Source organism: Vidua chalybeata, chromosome Z, assembly GCF_026979565.1.
Source record: "Vidua chalybeata isolate OUT-0048 chromosome Z, bVidCha1 merged haplotype, whole genome shotgun sequence".
Lineage (NCBI taxonomy): Eukaryota > Metazoa > Chordata > Aves > Passeriformes > Viduidae > Vidua > Vidua chalybeata.
Window position 1 is genome coordinate 58524414 of NC_071570.1, and position 21195 is coordinate 58545608.

The 21195-nt window shown below is 41.0% G+C and overlaps 1 protein-coding gene across 1 annotated transcript; it reads left to right on the forward strand.

Moving 5' to 3' along the window:
• The first annotated feature begins 8875 nt into the window (after window positions 1-8875).
• Window positions 8876-14524, forward strand: TMED7 (transmembrane p24 trafficking protein 7). The gene is made up of 3 exons (XM_053932222.1): window positions 8876-9180; window positions 11452-11697; window positions 13648-14524. The coding sequence occupies exons 1-3, from the start codon at window positions 9013-9015 to the stop codon at window positions 13882-13884; spliced, it is 651 nt and encodes a 216-aa protein (XP_053788197.1). The 5' UTR covers window positions 8876-9012; the 3' UTR covers window positions 13885-14524.
• The last annotated feature ends 6671 nt before the right edge of the window (window positions 14525-21195 follow it).

The window sequence follows — 21195 nt, forward strand, 5'->3', positions numbered from 1 at the left end:
GTGCCTTTTGCTGCAACACTTTATAAATCCTTCACTTACTTATTTTCCAGCTAAAAAGAGAGGATTAAGGACTATAAATAATTCCTATGTTTCTTCATCTAACTCTACATCCCAAAATTCACATTCATCTCTTTTTCTGCACAAGGCAATTTTAGAACAGCCACAAGCTCCTGGGTAACAGCTTTGTTGTTGTTATTTTTAATCCCACCTTAGAGGCTTGCTTTTCCCCCTTAATCCTGTTTTCCACATCTTCATTCCACCTCAAGAAATCCCTCTTCCTCTGCTTCTTCCTCTCTCTCTCCATACTGCTACATAGGGTTTTCATCTTTGCCTGGACTTAATCTGTTACAAATTGTCACATCCAGGCTTGAACTCCTACTTCTTAAACGGTATGACATTGAGCATTTGCTTCTCCAAATGCTTCTATTTTCTGTAAGAATACATGAATGTACCAGCATCTCAAATACCTTAAAAGCAGCAAAACATACAGAGCAAGTGAAAAAAGCCACATAACAAAACTCCAGCTCATTCACAGTGGACCTGATTATTTTGCTGGAATCACTATGAATGGGGAAGAACCATTCTACTATATTATAGAAAAGAAAAACTGAATTATAGAACGGTTTCAGCTGGAAGGGCTATTAAAGATCATCTTGTACTAGCCTCCCTGCCATGGGAAGAAAATCCTTCTGCTAACCACCATCCTCAAAACCTTCCCCAAGCCCCATCCAAACTGGCCTCAAGGACTTCCAGGGCTGGGGAATCCACAGCTTCCCTAGGAAATCTGTTTCAGTGTCTCACCACCCTCACAGTAAAGAATTTCTTCCCAATATCCAATCTTAACACATTCATTTTAGTTTAAAGGCATTCCTTCTTCTCCCATTGCTACATACCCTTTTTAAAATTCCCTCTCCAGCTCTCCTGCAGGCATCCTCAGATCCTGGAAGGCCATTAGAAAATTGTCTTGGAGGCTTCTCTTCTCCAGGCTGAGGGTTAGGGTTAGTTTTCTGGGTTGTAAGTGCACATTGCTGGGTCATGTCCAGCTTCTTGCCCACCAACAACCCCCCAAGACCTTCACCCCAGGGCTGCTCTCAATTTGTTCCCTACCCAGCCAGTGCTTGTGCTTGGGATTGCCCTGACACAGGTACAGGATTTGGCCTTGCTGAACATCATGTTGTTCACGTGGCCCAACTTCTCCAGCCTATCTAGGTCCCCCTCCATGGCATCTCTTTCCTCCACTGTGTCAGCTGCTCCACACAGCCTGGTATCATCAGCAAACTTGCTGAGGGTGCTCTCCATCCCACTGTCCCTTGTCACCAACAAAAATATTAAATAGTGCTGGTCCCAAGGTTACCTGATGAACATAATTTGTCAGTGGTCTTCACCTGGACATTGAGCTGTTGACTGGAACTGTGAGTGCAACCATCCAGTCATCTCCTTATCCTTCAAGTGGTCTAGATGCCAAATCCATGTCTCTCCAATTTAGAGACAAGGATCTTGTGTGGGACAGTGTCAAATACTTCCCACAAATCCAGGTAGATGAGGCCAGTCACTCTTCTCTTATCCACTACCTCTGTAATCCTGTCATAGAAAGCCACCAAATTTGTAAGGCATTTGCCTTTAGTGAAGTTTGTCACCAATCACCTTTGTATTTTCCACATTCCTTAGTCAGTTACCAGAAGGTTTGGCTCCACGGTTTTGCCAAGCTGTGAGGTAACTGACAGTTTTGTAGTTCCCTGGATCTTCCTTCCTTATTTTTCTTTTTAAAAATATGGATTATGTTTCCCCTTTTCCAGTCAGTGAGAACTTCACTGGACTGCCATGACTTCTAAAGTATGATGGAAAAGATGATAGCAATTTCCTTCACCAGTTCACTCAGGATCCACACAAGAATCTTGTTGGGTCCCATTGATTTGTGCACCTTCAGGTTTCTCAGATATTCTTGAACTTGACCTACAGCAGGTGGCTCTTTGTTCTCTCAATCCCTCCCTTCACCTGCAATTTGGATGGTGTGACTGGAGAATTTACTGGTGAAGGAAGAGGCAAAAAAGTAATTGAGTATCTCAGCCTTTTATCTCAGGGTTACAGCCCTGAGTAACCAAGTCTCCTATACTCATCCTGAAAGAGCTCACATTTTTCCTAGTCTTCCTTTATCACCAGTGTACCTATAGAAACTTTTCTTGTTGCCCTTGATGCCCCTGGTCAGGTTTAATTCTATCAGTGATTTAATTTTTTAATCTAATCCCTGGGTAGTCAATCTCTCCATATTCCTCCCAGGCTACTTGTCCTTGCTCCAAGCCTCTGTAGGCTTCCTTTTAGTGTTTGAATGTGTCCAGCAGCTCCATATTCATCTGTGCACACCTCCTAAAGTTTTCACTTGGCTTCCTGTTCATTGGGAGGCTCGTGAGCCTGAAGGAGGTGATCCTTGAACATTAACCTGCTTTCCTGGGGTCCTCTTCCTTCCAGGGCTTTATCCTATGGCACTCTACCAAGCAGATCCCTCTAGGCCAAGACAGCTGCTCTGAAGTCCAGGACTTGCTTTGCCCCTCCTCACTGCCCTAAGGATCTCAAACACCACCATTTCATGGTCACTGCAGCCCAGGCTACACTTGACCTTCACATCCTGCACCAGCCCCTCCTTCTTGGTGAGAACAAGGTCCAGCACAGCACCTCTCCTCGTTGGCTTCTCTGTCACTTGGAGAAGGAAGTTACCATTGAGGCATTCCAGGAAACTCCATGCTTAATGCTCTACACTATTGTCTTTCCAACAGATAACAGGGTGGTTGAAGTCCCCCATGAGGACCAGGACTTGTGAACATGAGATTGTTCCTACATGCCTACAGATGACTCATGTCCCCTGTCCCTGCCATTCCATTAATCCCAGCCCATCATCCATCCCCGGGCAGAACTCCATGCACTCCGAGCTTATCGTTGACATAGAAAGCAACATATCCTCCTCATTTCCCCTGCCTGTCCCTTTTTAAAGAGGAATATATAAAATATAGAGAACTATTACTGGTTTTGGTCTTTTAAAATGTGTCAACTATTACGAAGCCACAATATTGGTTCTAATACTTTCAAACTGTTTCTGTAGGGAGAATGATGCATTTTATTAGAGCAGCTGGGGTTAAACCATGATAATACTTAATAATTTACTGCCCAGCTGGCTGCTAAGCCCCAAGCAGCTGCTCACTCATTACCCCTAGTGGGATACGGGAGAGAATCAGAAGGGTAAATGTGAGAAAACCCATGGCTTGAGATAAAAACTGTTTAATAGGCAAAGCAAAAACCACACATGAATGCAAAGTAAAACAAGGAAATAATTAACTCCTTCCCATGGACAGGCAGGTGTTCAGCCATCTCCAGGAAAGCCAGGCTTCATCATGAATAAGACTGACTGGAGAATACAAATGCCATCTCTCTGAACCACCCTCTTTTCCTCCTTTGTCTTCCCTCAACTTAATATGCTGAGCATGATGTCATCAGGTACAGAAATGTGCCTTTGGTCAGTGGGGGTAAGCTGTCCCAGCTGCATCCCCTTCTTAGCTCCTTGTGAATCCCAGCCCACTCACTGCTGGGGTGAGGTGAGGAGCAGAAAAGGCCTTGGCTCTGCATAAACACTGCTGAGCAAGGAGAACATCCCAAGTTATTAACACGGTTTTCAGGACAAATCCAAAACCCAGCTCCATACTAGCTACCATGAAGAAAATTTCTCCATCCCAGATAAAATCAGCATGAATGTTTTATAACGCATTATAAATCTAAGTGAATCTAAATCTGAGTGAATAAATGTGCCCATAAGTCTTTCTTTCATTAGGTAAAGTACAACAAGATTATCAAAATTCAGCCATGACTGGGAGAAAAAAAACAAAACAAAACAAAAGGTGAGCCACTGGGAAGAGTGCTTTAGGAAGGAATCTTAAAATGCTTCATTTAAAATCTGGCCAGGGCATCCTTTGGGGTTCCTATCTAATTCACTGCATTGTCTCTCTCTTTCTGGGTTTTTCAGCCCTTCCCCAGATCCCTTCCCTTCACACCATCCACTGAAGTCCAGGTTTGGACTAACAGGAATTGATCTTTCACATCTCCTGAGCACTCCAAATCCTAATGAAACTAAAATAATTGGGATGGTCTCGTTGTACCCTAGCAGTCCATGCTGTGTAACAGGGATGGGGAAGTCTTCATCTGTCCCTGGAGAAGACTGGGAACTGTTAATGTCAGCCAGAGATTGCTGAGAGCAGGTCACATCTGCCACTGATGCCAGAAAAGAGAAATGTCAGATATTTCCCATGAGGTAGCATTTCTTCATTTTCCATGGAGCAACTTTTGCAGTTTCCTTCCTGCTCAGAAGATGGGTGCTTGTAAGCCTTATTGCTGGAGGTCTCTGTAGGTTATACACATGGACTGCTGGTACGTAAATGGATGTGTGGCTTTCCCTGCTGAACTGTGAGCCTAAACAATGTGTAGGCCTTGGATGTTGCATTCTGTTGAGCTATGCCTACATTATGTTTGGCCATGATTGCCATATTACTTTAATATTTTTAGCTTTCTGATATCCACTTATCACTGAATTGAAAAAGTTAGTTTGAATGAATATACTTTGAACAAAAACTGAGAAGAGGGGAACTAAAGGGGTAAAAATTTTAAACCAAAAGAGGGTTTAGGCTGTATTTAAAGAAGAAGATTTTTACCATGAGGGTGGTCAAACACTGGCACAGCTTGCCCAGTGAGGTGGTAAATGCCTCACCCCGCAAGTTCAGGTCGGATGGGGCTCTGAGCAACCTGATTTAATTGAAGATGTCCCTGCTCTGTTCAGGGGCATGGACTAGAAGACCTTTAAACGTGCCTTCCAATCCCAACCATTCCATGATGCGATGGTTCCATGTAAATTGTGGTGACCAAGAGCTCCCTCTTGTGTGTCACAGAAAGAGCAGCAGGTCCGTGTCTCCACAGGTCTCGCCTTGGACCTGTAAGTAAAAACTTTTTCCTCAGACATTTGCAATCATGTTGAGTTCCCTACCTTATCTGAAAAGAAATAAGAAACAAACAAATAATAAACCACCATGAAACAGACATTTTGAAACAAATTCTAATCCAATAGACTTTATTATGTACAAACATATTTTTTAAAGACGTTGAAAATCAAAGGACTGTGTTTATACAAAAACAGGTTCACAAATTGCTCTTGTCAATAACTCAGGACTCTGCAAGAGTGCATGTGGGATATTTCAGATCATAAGAGGGGTCGCAGCTTTCCCAGCATTCTCCATTCTTCCAACTCCTTGCACAGCAGCAGGTCTCAGTCTGCTCCTCTGTGAAGCCGTACATGTGGAAAGACAGTAAATGCTTAATTTTCGGTGCACTTAAATTCCGTTTTCGTCTAAAACATTTATTTGAATTTGTTATTTTCTTGGTGTTTTCTTTATGAAGGTGTTTGGGCTTTTATGCAATCAAATAACACAAGCACAGACAGTAGTGCACTGACTTTTCAGACTCAAAGAAGCTCATTTCTTGTTCACTGCAGTTTCAGAAACATGAGAACAGAGGTTAGAAAATGCACTGAACCTTGAAAAAAAGGATAAATTCAAGCAGTTTTAAAGTCCAGTGACTTTTTCCTCCACAGCATGACTTTGCACAAATCACACTGAAACAGTGTGATGAAAATGTGTTAGTATACTTGACTGCACTTCAAGTGTTTTTTGCAAGTGCCAGAGTTATTCAATGCTGCTTTTTAAAGTACAAAGGCCAGTGAAAAGAAAGATTTATCTGTATTTTAGTCTGTCTGGTTTATTTTAGTAATTTTAGCCTGTCCAAAATTAAGCATTATACTGGGAAGTAAAGAGGAATTAATTATCTTGACATCAAGGTCTGTTACTTATATGAAATCTGCCAAAGCAAGCCCAAGCAAAGGCTTTTAAAGCAGATATACTTAAAGTGGGGAAACTTTACCATTTTAGGTAGTTTGAGTAGCAAGATAAAGTGTACTGTGGAATATGCTTTAAATGAGAATTAAATTAAAATTATGAAGTGGATTTTTTTTTAACTGTTACAAATAGATTTCTGGAAAGATATTAAAGGACTGTAAAGGTGAATAATAGGATTTTTTTTCTATCTCACTATTTAAATTATAGGAAATGTTATTTCAGTCATAAGATCTTATTTTATAAATCTGCAATTTCATCCATATCTACAATCTTTAAGATCTCTAACTATCTCAGGAGAAAATATTAGAAACTTGATTCAGCTACTAAGCCAAGAAGAAACATAAAAAACTGAATATCCTGTATTTCACAGATTTCCCTCGTCTTTCTGCAGTGGTTTCCGTGTGTTTTTGAAGGAATGAGAACTGCTTGTACAACTATGGTTCATTAGCAGTCTTCAGAAGAGCATGTTTTAACTGTCTGCACAAGAAACACATGTCATTTGTCAATTTTCATTTTTCATATACAGAAAGTGACAACATATACTTACAAATCAAATCAATGTAAAAATTAAATGAGTCCTTGTTTTTTTTTCCTAGTCTTTGACTTTGCAGGTAAGGTAAAAAGGATTATTAATAAAGGCCATGTATCTATGCATGCATGTATGGGAGAAGTTGTAATACAGACTTCTGCTTGCAAATATTCTGTCACAATAGAAGAAAAAAAGCTATAAACATTTTTCTCAGGCAAGAACTATGCTGAGAGCACCTGAAACTGATTCTCACCCTGCTTAAACAGACTGTCCAGTAAAAAATTAAAACTCTTCATATTACTCCCTTTAAAATACATTTTTTGAACTTATTATTATTAGTTTCAAGCTGCAAAAGAATTACTATAATTCATAAGTAGTTCATAATGCTAGTAACTAGTTCTCAATTACTATCACGATTGCTACATATATAAACCAATTAGTCCTTAACAAACCTACACCAGATGAGCTGCAAGCACACCACACAGTGGAGCTGATGCTATGCAGTTAGTGCTGACAGCTCTGCCTGGTGGTGGTGTAATGAGGAGTCACCAGGGTTAAAGGGGACCAGGCTGGAGAGCTTCTTGGATGCCGTTTGCCTTCTTTACTCCATTGATGTTTTATAATCTCTGACCCCAATCCAAAAAGAAATGGATGTAATCTCATCTGCCTTTCCTGATTTATTGTGGGGATTGGAACATCTTCTAGGTTTTTGCTTATTCTTCAGGTGTCACCAGACTCCTTTCTTGCCTGCTCTATATCTCTCCCCTTCTGTGTTGTTGATTATTTGGTGATGGGTTTCCAATCATCATTTCTTAGGTAAGCTTCATTTTGCCCATTCAGTGAAACTTTCAGAAAACTACTGGAAAGAATGAACTAGGAAACTGTAATCTGGACATGATCACTTCAGTTGCTGTGAAAAATCACAGAGGAAGTCTTCCTGAAATGTATTTCTTGCCACATGAAGGAGAAGGTGATTAGTTGATACAGTTCCTGCAAGTCTCTGGTCACTGATTTAAGTAAAATTACTGGAGCTGCATCATATGCTTCAGATATATAACCTGCTTTTGAGCCATCTCAGCTATCAGCCAACACTTAAATGCCATCTAAAATAAAACAGTGTGTTTAAATGAAAACAGCAAACATCTGAGAATTAATTGTAGATGGATAATGTCTGCCTCAGCTGTAAGGTGGGTACTTGGTAAAGCATCTGGCATGTCACTATAATCCACATCTGCATATCTATCAGAGCCTTCTATACATGAATTTTGGGTTCCTCTGCCCTATGAAATCCACAGTCCTCAAACTGATGCCCAAGTTTCTTACGCAGTGGTGAGGATGAAAATCATACATTTCACAAGCTAGCACAGGACTGCTCTCCATGGCTAGAGGATTATTCAGCAGCACCCCAGTGTGGTGCTTCTTTTAGCAGTAGGTACTTCATGCAGGTTCAGTCCCTCTTCCAGAGAAGCAAAATGGGTGACCAGATCCACAGCATTACAAGCTCCTGCTCCTGCCTGGGAGGTCTGAACTGAATTTTCCTTTTCCTACTCTGCCTGATTTGCCGCAGAACTTAATAAAGAATGGAAGGTATCTTTGATTTTTTTTTTTTTTTTTTTTTTTTTTTTTTTTTTTTTTTTTTTTTAATTTGCAAAAATAACAGAGAAAGGCTGAGAGTGCTAGAGAAAGGAAGGCTGTGTGCAGACCTTATAGCAACCTAGCAGTGTATGAAGGAGGCCTACAGGGAAGCTGGAGAGGAACCCTTCATGAGGATCTGTAGTGGTAGGACAAGAAATAATGGGTACTAACTAAAAGAGGGGAAACCTAGGTTAGACATAAGGAAAAAATTCTTTATAGTGAGGGTGGTGAGACACTGTAACTAACAGGTTGCCCGAGGAGATTGGGAATACTCCAAACTTGGCGGTGTTCAAGGTCAGGCTGGATAGGGCTCCGAGCAACCTGATCTAGTTCAAAGTGTCCCTGCCTATGGCAGGTGGATTGGGACTCACTGATCCTTCCAACTTTTAACACTCTATGACTCCATGACTGACTGGAGTGGAACTTGAAAGTCGACACTCCTGCAATCAACGTGAGCACTTTAATCGACGTTTTATATCTCTATTTATTCATTCATCTCTTATTCACTCTCTGCAATGAACGCTCAAGGATCTGCACAGCAGAACTCTCCAGTCTCCTCGGAGAGCACCGAGGTCGTTCTTTGCGTGCGCTCTGCCACAGGTGATGCCCGCCATTTCCAGATGTAGGGCCTAGCGGGACTCTCAAAAACTTAATCTGCGGGCATCGGCGCTCAGCAGACACCAACGCCCGGTCGCGATATGACGCTGGGAGAGGGCGAGGCCATGCTCACCGCTTGCCCGCCCCTTGCCCGCCCCTTCCCCGCCGGACACACGTCCCGGAAGCACTCCGGGAAGGTGCGGGCGCTTCCGGGTGCCGCCGCTCGTCCCGTCGGCCACGCCGCGTCCCGCCCGCAGCCTCGCAGCCCCGCAGCCCCGGCCGCCCCGAGCCCCTCCGCCCCCTCCTCACCTGTCTCCGCGCTGGGCGATGCTGCCGCGGGGCTCCCGAGGGCCGCTGCCGCCCTTGTTGCTGGTGTGGGCGCTGGCGGCCTGCGCGGCGCGGGCCTCCGAGATCACATTCGAGCTGCCCGACAACGCCAAGCAGTGCTTCTACGAGGAGATCGCCCAGGGCACCAAGTGCACCCTCGAATTCCAGGTACCCCGGCGGGAGGAGCCGCCCCGGCCGTGCGCTGCGCTGGGCCGCGGCCCCGAGCCCTACACCCAGGCCCCTGCAGGAGGCTCTCCCTTAGCTCCCTTCCTGTAGGGAGTATTTGGGAGCAGTGGCTGGATCCAATGAGAGGTTTCCATCTTGACTAAAGAAAACTCTGCGGGAGCGGCTGGAAGGCTTCCGTATAGTGCAGTGCTGAGTGGGACACAGAGTTGGCCCTGAAGTGTCTGTGTCTGTAGCCTGGTCGCTGCATGTAGTGCCCCACCTGAACAGCGCAGAGAATACCTAAAGCACACCTGACCAACAAGGTGCCGCAGACTTCATTTCCTTGTGGTTTGTGAAGCATCGACAGGATGAGCACAGTACATCTTAAGAACTAATGTTTCGTATTTCAGAGTACAATTCAGGTTTGGGTTACATACTAAACAGTGAAAGGGTGATAGGAGAAGGATGCATCACTGTTTTGGTGTCTCTGAGTGTGTCAGCACGGTTGGAACTTTTCAGTCTGTCATTTCAGTATATGAACTCACTGATAGTACAGTAGCAGGATGAGAGAAAACTCATGCCCGATGACAAAAATCACAGTTATCTTTGGGGGGCTTTTGAAAGTAATTTTTATGGCCTGACTTTTCTTGCTGAAGTCCTGTGCTTTCTAGTTTCTCAGTTGCTGTCCCATCTCAAGTATATTTGGGGAATGTTGCTGCCAAATACCAGTCCTGCTTACTCTGTCCTGTGTGGTCTAAGTCCTGGATATCTTTTTCCCTACCCAAATATTTCTTGTCCCTGACTGTTTCTTCCATACAGACTTTTCTGTGCTGTACTTTGCCCTGCAGTTTTGAAGTGGGTGTCACTGGACAGATAAGCATGCTGTTGCCATTTTTATTTGTGACCAAACCAGGATTAGCACTGCTAAAAGAAAAGTCTAGATTTGACCAGCCAGCTTGGAGTGCTGTGTGAATGTCGTTTGGCAATGTGTCTCAAGAATTGACAGGAGGTACAAGCAAATTCTGTGGCAAGGAATCCTAGGGGAACTTTAAAGTTCTGGCCAATCTTTACTATCTCTATGTAAACTGATATTTCAGGGTGCCTACAGAACTGAATGCAAGTGACTTCCATGTAATTGGTAAAAAGCATATCCTAACCAAATTGTAGATTGTATTTCAAAAATGAAGAGGTGTGTTATTGGTTGCCATCTGGATACTTTTAAAATTTTGCCTTTATGGAAGAGCTTCTGCTCCAGTCTGTTGTTATTTCAGTTGTACCACTAATGTAATCATTTTAATAACCTGGTATTTCAGAAAACTGATGAGCATTTAAACAATGCCGTGGACTGAAGTGCAGATACAGAGATACTAAAATATTTCAGTGATTTCTGCACACATATTAAACAAGTCTCTTCCTCCTTCAGCATGCTTTAACTTAAAAGTAAAAAGTTTGCAGCAAAGATAAAGTGTGAAACTGCTATGGTAAAAGTCATCAGAATACCAAGTTGTGAATACCTGAACTCCTGATCAGTCTTTCTGGAGAATCCAGGTAATAATACACTGTAGACCAACAGTAATCAAAGTATCAAAAACCCCCTTGGAATAATTGTGAAGTTTTGAGTCAGTTGCAGGCATTATCCGGATGTGCTGGTTTTTTGGAAGAACTCCTGTGTCTAACTGCAGGAGGGAGGTGGCAGGTCCCCCAGAGCTTGCTCTCTTGACAGCAGCTGACAGGAAAACCGGACAGGTTGAAATTCCTGTTCTACTGGTCAAACACCATTCCTACAGCCTAATGCAGCTGATACATAACAGGGCAGTTACAGTTTCCTGGCCACACAGGAAGGAAGTGTCTTGCTGCATGTTAGCAGTCTCTGCTGGATGAATCAATTCCACGAAGGACCTGAATGTATTGCAAATGTCAGACTCATTCCTGTCATGTCTTTCCAGTCCCATGTAGTTTCATCTACTGTAGCCTTTGCTGTTGTACAGTTAGTAATAACAAAGTAACTAAAATTGTTCTCCTGAGGGTTTGAAAATACAGTTGACATTGCAAATACTGAACCTAAAGCATTTTTAATTTTTTTTATGTGTGTTGTTCATGGGAAAATAATTTTGCAGACTCACTTTGAAGGATTCTCAAATGAATGCATTATATTTTAAAACACCTATCAAGGCAAAAAGCTTTGCAGTTCCACCTGCCAGACCCTACTTCTTAGAAGAAATCTGTAAGTGTCCATTTTTTTAAAAAAGACAATTCCTTGGTTTTTTTTTCCAGGTGATCACTGGAGGTCATTATGATGTTGACTGTCGGTTGGAAGATCCCGATGGTCTTGTACTGTACAAAGAGATGAAGAAACAATATGATAGCTTCACATTTACTGCATCCAGGAATGGAACATACAAGTTCTGCTTCAGCAACGAGTTCTCTACTTTCACACACAAAACTGTGTACTTCGATTTCCAGGTTGGAGAAGATCCACCACTGTTTCCTAGTGAGAACAGAGTAACTGCGCTTACCCAGGTAAAACGCTGTTGTGTTTGACAAAAGTTGTTAGGTGAAGGCAATTTTACTGCAAGTTCAGCTGCTTTAGTTATCTACATCACTTTTGAAAATAAATTAATTGAAGCTTTTAAAATACTCTGAATTGCAACAAATAGGCTTTCTTTGTAAAGATAAGATTTGTATAACACAAAACAGAGCTGAGAAGGAATCACCAAATGTCTAAGAGGAAATTAGGACAGAAACTTAATGCCACAGTTGTTTGGGATTTTGTTGCTTGGGTGGTTTCTAGATTTTTTTTTTTTTTTTTTTTTTTTTTTTTTTTTTTTTTTTTTTTTGTTAATTGTTTTCAGTTTGGTTGGTGGGATTTTTTTTTTTCTTTTGTGTCTCCTGACATGTGTATTTCACTAAAGAGATATTGGTGGAACAGGATTGAAAAAATTTTCAAGCTCTGGAGAAACTCTCAGAATTATTTCTGTATTTAAAACAGTAGAGTCTTTTTTTAGGAGGAGGACTCATGTAACTACTGTTTTTAAAATGGAGAAGGAAATTGTAGCAAAATAAATCAATAAAGTCAGCTGTATTTATCTGGCTTCTAGATATTTGAGCTTTATAAGTCTACAAAGTGTCGGAGCATTACTATTATTGTATTTTCAGGATTTTATAGTTTTGTACCACCTGTACACAATCTAAATACCTTAAAACTTTCTTTGAAACATTTCATTAATTGCTGCAGTGCTTTTATTTTGTGTTCAAATTCTTGATACTGTATCTCCTAGGTTTTTTTTTTTTGTTTGTTTTTTTTGGGGTTTTTTTTTTGCTTCTTTGGAAGGAGGTTCTTTTTGCAGTTCTGGTCAGGCTTGTGGCATGACCACATTTGGGCAGCCTTTCATGGGAACAGTTAAAGGTAAATCCATAAAACCAGAGTGATTAAATCTCTTGTGTTTAAATCCCTTGTGCAGATCAGGATGTTTCTACAATTTACCAATAGTAAAACTTAGTTTAGAAAAACTCATTTTGAGTTTTGTTGAGAAGATTATCTTAGACTTGTTCAGACACATGTCTTTAAAGTCATCAAAATGTGGTTAGACACAGATATAAGGGACTGAGAGGAGTCCTACAAGGGTGTTAAACATTTCCTTTATAATAATTTGTGCTGATTGATCTTCAGGAAATATTAACTTTAAGTCTTTAAAGAGAAACCTAAATTGTAAGTAGAAAATAAGTATTTTGAAGATCTAATGACTATCTCTTAGTGATCAAAACACAGTGAGGAGTTCTTTTACTTACAGCAGATGAACTGAAGCTGCAAGAAGTTTATATAAAAAACTATCTAGGACTTGGAAAACCAGTAATGCTTTTTGTAAAATGAAAAATCATGAAATTGGCCAAGTTGGTAAGTATTTTTGTACGAGTAAGGTACTGAGTGTTCAAGAGCACTGAAGGATAACTTGTCCCTTCTCTAAACACTTTTTGTATACATGACTAAAAGAATGGTCCCTTGACAACAGAATAGACATTGTACAACTTGAGTGAGAATTAATGAATGAAGAATGTCGTATTTGTGAAAACAGAAGCATGTAATATATGCTGTGTGTATCTTAATATTATAAGCTACTGCTTAGTTTCCTGTGGCATTAACAGCTGGAGGATCAGTGAAATTTCAGAAATATTTCTGAGGGTCATTTTGAATCCAAATATGAATTTGGAATGTGTTCATTAATTCTCAGACCTCATTGCTTTTTATTAGTTCTGTGGTTTTATCTGCTTCTGTATTTAACAGCGTCACATTTTTGTGAGTGAAGTTTCATCAGTATAAGTTACATTTGACTGTATTTGGACTATTTCTATCTGACATTAGTCTGAGTTAATTCTTAGCTTGCAAAGTTACATGACTTCTCATTTTAAATAATCAAAGCACAAAATCACTAGAAGGGTTCTTAATTCCATGTTGTGTGTTTGTTTCTCCAGATGGAGTCTGCGTGCGTTTCAATTCACGAAGCTTTGAAGTCTGTCATCGACTATCAGACTCACTTCCGCTTGAGGGAAGCACAGGGCCGCAGCAGAGCAGAGGATTTAAACACAAGGGTGGCCTACTGGTCCATAGGGGAAGCAATCATCCTTCTTGTTGTTAGTATTGGGCAGGTATTTCTCCTTAAAAGTTTCTTCTCAGATAAAAGAACCACAACAACGCGCGTTGGATCGTAACCAGTAACGGCAATGCTTCAGGTGTGTTACTTGTTAAGATTAGCGGTTCTCCAGTTTAACTGTAGGTACAGAGGTCTGAATATGCAACATTCAAATGTGTATACTCCTCATCTCTTAAAAATCACAAAACAGACCCAAAAAGTTATGAAAGGGACACATAATCTGAAATATTTTTAAGGATCCTTTGGAACTTAAGTGTTTTAATTCCTATAATAAAATACCTGGCAGTGTTTAGTCTCTCTTTATTTCTACTGATACTAATCCAAACCAGGTTTGATTTTTACCAGTACAATTAGCCATCTGCAGTGTAACACTTTAAAGTAACCCAACAGTCTAGTGTCTGATAAAAGAGAGTATATATATGAAAATCTCATTTCATTTTAATTTTCAGGATGAATATCTTGGATTATAAACAAGAAAATGTGATTAACTGTAGTGCACTGTTTTGATTTGCTGTTTAAAAAAAATGGAATTATACCCCTTGCTTTTTTGTAAAATTTTTGAAAGCTTGGCACTACATTGTGGTACACATCTTTATCAACCTGGAAAGTCTTCAGAATTTGCTGAATTTTATACTTCATTATGATTGCTTAAACATACATTCTTCTGTATTAAAATAAATACATTTTCTCTTTTGCAATGTTTGTTTTACTGAAGAAATCATAAGCTGAGACTACTCAGGAAATTCACTTCTGCATACAAAAAAAATATCCAAATTTCCAAGTTTATGTAAAAAACATGCAGTAGAATAGGGAGTCTTCTAACTTTGTCATCGAACCTGTGCAGTACTCATACATGCTGCTGCTGCTGCTTTTTTGGATTTAAGACAAGAAGTAGCTTGGTTTGTTAAGTAGCACAGTACCAGCACTGGATGAGGTTATATTATGTGTTAGGCACGTATAAAGCTTTTTACTAAATTGTTTTCCTAGTAAGAGGGCAATTTGATATTGATACTGCATTGCACAAGTGCTGTAAATAATCCTCTGTGTGGTGCACTGAGACATGACAGCCTTGTGCATATAATTGCCACTCTATTTTGTTAGCGGTCAGGAAATGTTTTAAATATTTCAGGTTATCTTTTTGGTAGTTATTAGAGTTACATTGTTTTCACTGCTCATGTCTTCAGTAGCTTATGTACTGTAAAATTCTGTTTTATTTAGTTATGGAAGATAGTAAATGTATGTACATGCCCATAGTTTGAATTGAGCTGGTCATAGTAAGGCTAAACTCCTTCAAATGTCTCTGGGAAAAAAAAGAAGTAAGTAAGGCTGACCAATTCTTAAATGCACACAAAATAAACTAAAGTGAAAAATTTGTCATGTATTACTGGCTAAATCAAAAGATGCTTCTTACACAAGTTCTTGGCAAGCAGAGAAAGAGGGCTACACCCTTATTGATTGCCTACAGTATTTCTAGCAAAAATTTGAAATTACATGTTCAGGTGACACTTGAGCAGTCTGAGGAATTGATCTAAGATGACTTGATTTTAGAATCATGTCATGGTTGAAAAAAAAAAAAGTGCTCCTACTCTGTTGTGAACTGATTGACTGCTCTTTTGGAAATGGAAGGAAAACATCAGACAGCTCAAAGATTATTTAGAAGGTCATGGAGATATTAAAAATCCTTTAGTAAAATTCAGGGTGTAAAGTTCTGCTGTCCTGTACTGAATTTTGAATACTGCAGTCACATTTTGGGATGCAGGTTCCCCAGAAATTGTTAGACTCACTAATACAAGAAAACAAAAGTCTGCATTTGTCTCGCTATACAAATCTGTGCCTGCACACAACATTCTTGATTGTGCTCTATGCTTTCTTCTTGTGCTTCAGCAACTGATGTCTAGTACTTTTTGTGCTGCGTTGCACACAGTAGTGAAGCAAGTGGTACACTTCAGGTGCAAGTGTCAAATGAAAACATGATTTACTTTTGCTAGTGTTCATTATTTCCGGAGTTTGAATATTACGTAGCTTTAATCACAGCAAAGGCATTTGTTTGAAAGCTTGAATTGTATTGGGTTTTTTTTCCACTGAGTTGTTCTGTGTGCTGGCAAAAGTGGTAAATAGTGCTATAAAACTGATGATGATCAGTTATCGCATACATGTCTCTTTATTCTTTCATAATGTTTGAATGTGTGGACTGTTCCATTCAATGTTACTCCCACAGCAGAGGAATTTTTGGACTTGACTTTTCCATTAAAGTTAGGTGTCTGAATCAGTGCTCTGGCATCCTGCTGCATAATATGCAGCAACAGCTTAAAAATGCCTTTATTTTTGTGTTGTTAAAAACATGGCACAAACACACATTTAAACATAGCTGTATATAGTTTTTAACTGACTGAATAGGATATAATAAAACACACATGCTAACACGCAGTGGGTGAAGAAGTGCGTTGTGACCTTTGGTTAAAGCTGCACCTTTTTAATATATGAGCAGTTTGGTTAATGGTGTGATACGCAAGAAAACACCCTGCGTTAAAGGGGATATAACTGTGTTTTTAATTGCTAAATGCTCTGGGTTTCAGCTATGCGTTGGATGTTTTATGTTTACAAAACTTCTTTTCATGTCCTGAAATGTCGGTTCTTTAGTTTGAGGGCATGGGGGTGGGGGGGGAAATTTAGTTTGAGTAAGACAAAAAGCAGACCCTGTGAATATTGTATGGGAAAATAAAAAATTAATATATGAATGTGGGCTGATTGTTTTATTTACATATGGGATTGGGAAACATTATTCTTCAAAAAAGCTTTGAATCATAATTTGAATAGTCAACTTGTGTTCTAATGTACTACAGTTTATCTACCTCCTGACACTTGGTTATTACTTCAGCCATGGTAGTGTGGTTACTGGCTTTTGCTCAGTATGTCCATAATGCAGGCAGTCACAGTCATAAATCTCTTAATGTTGGAGTAGAATTCAAAGCATTTAATTGCAGATGCCAGGAATTATTCGGGACCTACTGCATATTTTCACATTAATTCTGACCATCCTGGACCAGCACTCACTACGCTCACCATAAATCCTGACAATAGCACATGGAAAAAAAATCCAATTAAGTACAAAATGAAATAGAAATATTGAACTTCTGACAGTCATACAGGTAAAATTCCATACAGGGAAGGATGACTGATCTAGGGCAGGAAGTGCTAATAGGTGCATTGGTAACTCATCTTCTTTACTAATGCATAAAGAAAACCAGTGTCTGTGAGTGATAGGAACCAGGTTCTGCATTGGAAGGTATTCAGAAATTACAGTCTTGGGGTGTCTTGCTGTAAAGTGAGAATTTCAACATCTGAAATCACTACAGAAACTATATTTCTGCCTTTCCATTTACTGGCAGACCAAACACTGCATTGTAGTAAGGAGATCCCTGCTTGGTGAATACTGTCACTTGACACTCTCACTGCCTTTGGATGTTTGGATAGGGAAAGCTCTGATGGGCTTTTACCATATTCAAATAGTGATAATTATACACCCCTTCATCTTTGTCATACCTGTGATGCATACTGATACAGCCTAAATTCCCTTAGACCAAAAGTAGTTCTGAAGTCATAACAAAAGCCCCGGGAGAGTGAGGCTAGCCTGGCACTTAAGCTGACTAGATGTGCCTTCTCCTCTTGAGGCCCTACTCCCTCCTCAGGACATCTACTTTCCCTGAACTCCTAGGAATATGTCAAGATAAAAACAGGGATCATTTGGATGACTAAATCATACCTCCTAGAGATGCATCAGCCATGAAATGAGTATTTATGCAGGAAGGGCTCAAAGAACATCCTCCAGCCGCTACAGCTTCAGCACTCAATAGCAAGCAAATGGCCTGTCATTAAAACACAAGCTCACAAGTCTCAATGAAGATTCCCCAGTCAGTAGTCCACTGGAAAACCTTTAGCAGATCTGAAACAAAGGTCAGTGACGGAAAATAAAGTTGAAAAAATGAAATTCTGAAAGACCCAGAGCCATTGCACCCCTAGACTTGCTCACTTCGGTCACTGTTAGACCTGTGCTGGAAATAGCAGACCCAACACAGCTCTGCACACAGATCCACAGCTCCATGCTTTCAAACTTTTTGTGGCTATCCTTCAGAGATTTTCACAGTCTTTGAATCAACCAGATGTGGACACCTAGATGGTGGTACAAGATGGGCAGAAGAAAGAGGGGCATTTGAACGGGTATTTCCTCATGATAAACACTAGTTCCTTTTATTGTGGATTTGGAGTAAAAAAGGTTCTTTTTTCCCCATTCTGCAGACTAGGCAGTGGATCTGAGGAGGGCAAATCCTTCTGTCTCAAGTTCCTCATTGAACTTGTGGAAATAATTCCAAGGTAATGCTTGAGTTGGGCTATGGAACAAAACTGTCTCAACTCATCACAACTTCCAGATTCCAGGACAGCATGGAAACCCTCCTACCCACCTTGTGAAACCTAATAACGCATAGTCTTGTTCTTGTTTATGCTTTCAGCCCACCTAGGCCTGCATGGCTGGTATCATGGATTAAATCACTGGGAAGTGGAAGTGAAGGCACATGGTGGCCAGGGAAGACGGAGAGGGAGAAGGGAAGTGGAGCAGTTTGCTTCCCAGCACTTTGGTGTGCCTGCGGGAATGTGGAGTATCTGAGTCCATGGTGATTGATGATGGTTCAAAACTCTTGCACAGTGTCTAGTTCTAGCCTTGACGTGTAGTTGTAGAGGTTGAAACACAATCTAAATGACAGAAGACAGCACTGGACAACCTGTCTGAGCGTGGTGCTGCACCCCAGGGATGCCTTAAGGAAGTGCAGGTAGCTGCTCCTTAATTCCAGCTCCTCAAAAGAAACCATTGATTTAGAAAGTTTATTTTTAGTATGTTTTAGTATGTTTAGTATGTTTCCCTTCCAATTTGGTTGATTTGGCTGACTGGCTGTCCCATCTTCTGATTTCCCTTCACATCTTCATTTCCAAAAACTGCTTACAGGTGTGAAAGAAACAACCAGTCTTTGGTTTCTAACATTAGTACTGCAGGACAGCAAGTGGATGCAAAGAGTGATCTGCTATTTTTTCTGCCAACACTGAGAAACTTTCAAGGACAGAAACTGTTGCTAGATGGCTTATGCAACAAGGTCTGTGAGATAACACAGTGTGACAGCAAACTCCTGAAGCTGAGTAGCTGGGTACTCTAAGCCTATCTTTTCACTTTCTAGACCAATAAATAATACTTCTGTGCTTTACCAGGCACTCTGAGTAAAGACAGGATTCCATAGTTTTTATGTAGCTATGACTTTGAGTTCCACATGTGTTCCCTTGCCCTTTCCCCTAAGAATAAGTGTATATATTGAAGTTGGCTTGGGCATTTCAAAACTACAGTGTCCTTGCCATAGTTTTGCCTGCCCTGTGGCTGGGCTGCAAGACTTCTGCTGTGAGATTATTGCACTGCATTTGGGACCCAACTGGAAGATAATGTGTTTCCATGTCAGTAGCCTAAAGAGAAAGACTTCAGTGTCATCCTAGAAAGTGGAGAAGGACAGCGAACAGATCAATCTGGCAGTTTTGTGTAGAGTGGCTGGGCAAGTGGAGAACACAGGTAAGTATAGGCAGTGTAGAGGCTGCAAGGCCAGATCTTTCCCAGACCCAGGCAGAAGTAAAGGACAGCAACTGAGCAGCACTGGGAAACACAAACAGGGAAAATGCTGTGGCCATTTGCACCAGGTAAGGTGTGGAGCTGAAGGGACAGGACAACATAAGGTAAATTAGCTAAATTGGCAGAACTACAGAAGTTCAGTCAACAGAATATTTCCGCAGATGGCACACTCAGGCATTCAAGAAGGCAGAAATTCCCCCACAGGTCAGCATCGCAGGAGTAGGGATTACTTCACGAGGGATAGTTTCCTACCGGTGGCTATGGGGCAAGAATCTGCTGCTTGTGTGGAGAGGATATTTGTTTTCTCAGCTGGAGAGCTTTCCAAATGGCAGCAGCTGAGAGAAATGCAGACACTTTCAGGAGAGTTGCAGGGCAGTAGCAGGCCTCTGAAACTTACGATGTCCTCAGGCTGTCCAAGTTTCCTAGGCAAGAGAGCAAAGATTGCAGTGCACCTTGGAGGAGCAAGGAGCATAAAGAACAGCAAGGAGCAACTTGATGCTGTCAGAAAATTCTGTTACAGACCTGGTTACCTGTGCTTTTAATTTAAAAAAAAAAAAAAGGCAAATTAAATGAAATTAAATGAGAGGCAGCTGCTGGGCACAAAGGCAGTAGGCTTTGTGCAACACCAAGATGAGAGGCTCCAGGGTCACAAATTGGTATTTTGATCCAACTTTGTTCCATTGATGGTGGTCAATGGAAGGGGCCAAGTTTCAGCTGAGGATGAGGATGTTGCACTCTATGCAACACTGTCAACTGCATGCATGAAGACAGGAATACACAGAAATCCAGAGTCTTAGTGCCCAAATGAGATGCAGAAAACAAGGACTTAGGTTCATGGAGCACTAGGAAGCCTTCTGGGACAAGAGGAGTCTGAACAAGAGGAAAAGGCTGCACTTTGATCTTATTGAAGTAAGGCTTTTGGCCCTAAAAATTCAAAGGCTCCCACAGGAATATTTAAAGTAGAAGCTGGGGGAAAGCAAATAGACACAGAATAGCATGTAGTGTAGACTCTTGTGATGTTAAAAAGTGGATTCATCTAGGGTTCAATGCCTCTTGGGAAATACCAGAAAGAAAATGAAAATAAAAATTGCAATAAGTAAGGACAGCAAGCAACTGCTAGTGCCAGTTCATTTTCACATGTAAAATTAAATGTTGGTGTCAGGGCAAAACTGGCATATCCTTGCATGGAGCCTGGAGAAAGAAGTTAGTGATGCTGAAATGGTTACCTTCAAAGAACAATGGCCATTGCAAGAGCTGGGATATGGATGATCAGTGGGATTCAGTGTTACCTTGCTGACAGTTTCATGGCAAGGAAGGAGTCAGTGCCCTCCCTCCCCTCTGCAAAGCTGTGGCCAATGCCCTCCTACCTCCCAGTGCCAACAGAATACTCCCATGCCTACTGAGTGTTCTTCTGCTCCTAGCAGAGTACTGCCTGGGCCTTCACAGCCCATTGCCACTGACACAACTCCTGTGATGCCAGCTGGTGCCTCCACATGCCCACCTCTAGTGAGTCAATGGATAAATGTGGGGAATTAAAATCTGTACATAAAACAGTGGGGCCAGCAGCAGCAGGCAGTGATTGTCCCCCTGTGCTCAGCACTGGTGAGGCCACACTTTGGTCCTGTGTTCAGCTGTGGGCCTGTTACCAAAAGTCAGTAAAAATGAAAACTCCTTAACATTAATGTAGCTTAAGAAGCCAGCATTCTT

Coding starts and splice junctions, on each gene's coding strand:
- TMED7 (XM_053932222.1), top strand. CDS start 9,013: ATGCTGCCGCGGGGCTCCCGAGGGCCGCTGCCGCCCTTGTTGCTGGTG. Junction 9,181..11,451: donor AGTGCACCCTCGAATTCCAG/GTACCCCGGCGG, acceptor TTTTTTTTCCAG/GTGATCACTGGAGGTCATTA. Junction 11,698..13,647: donor GAGTAACTGCGCTTACCCAG/GTAAAACGCTGT, acceptor TTGTTTCTCCAG/ATGGAGTCTGCGTGCGTTTC.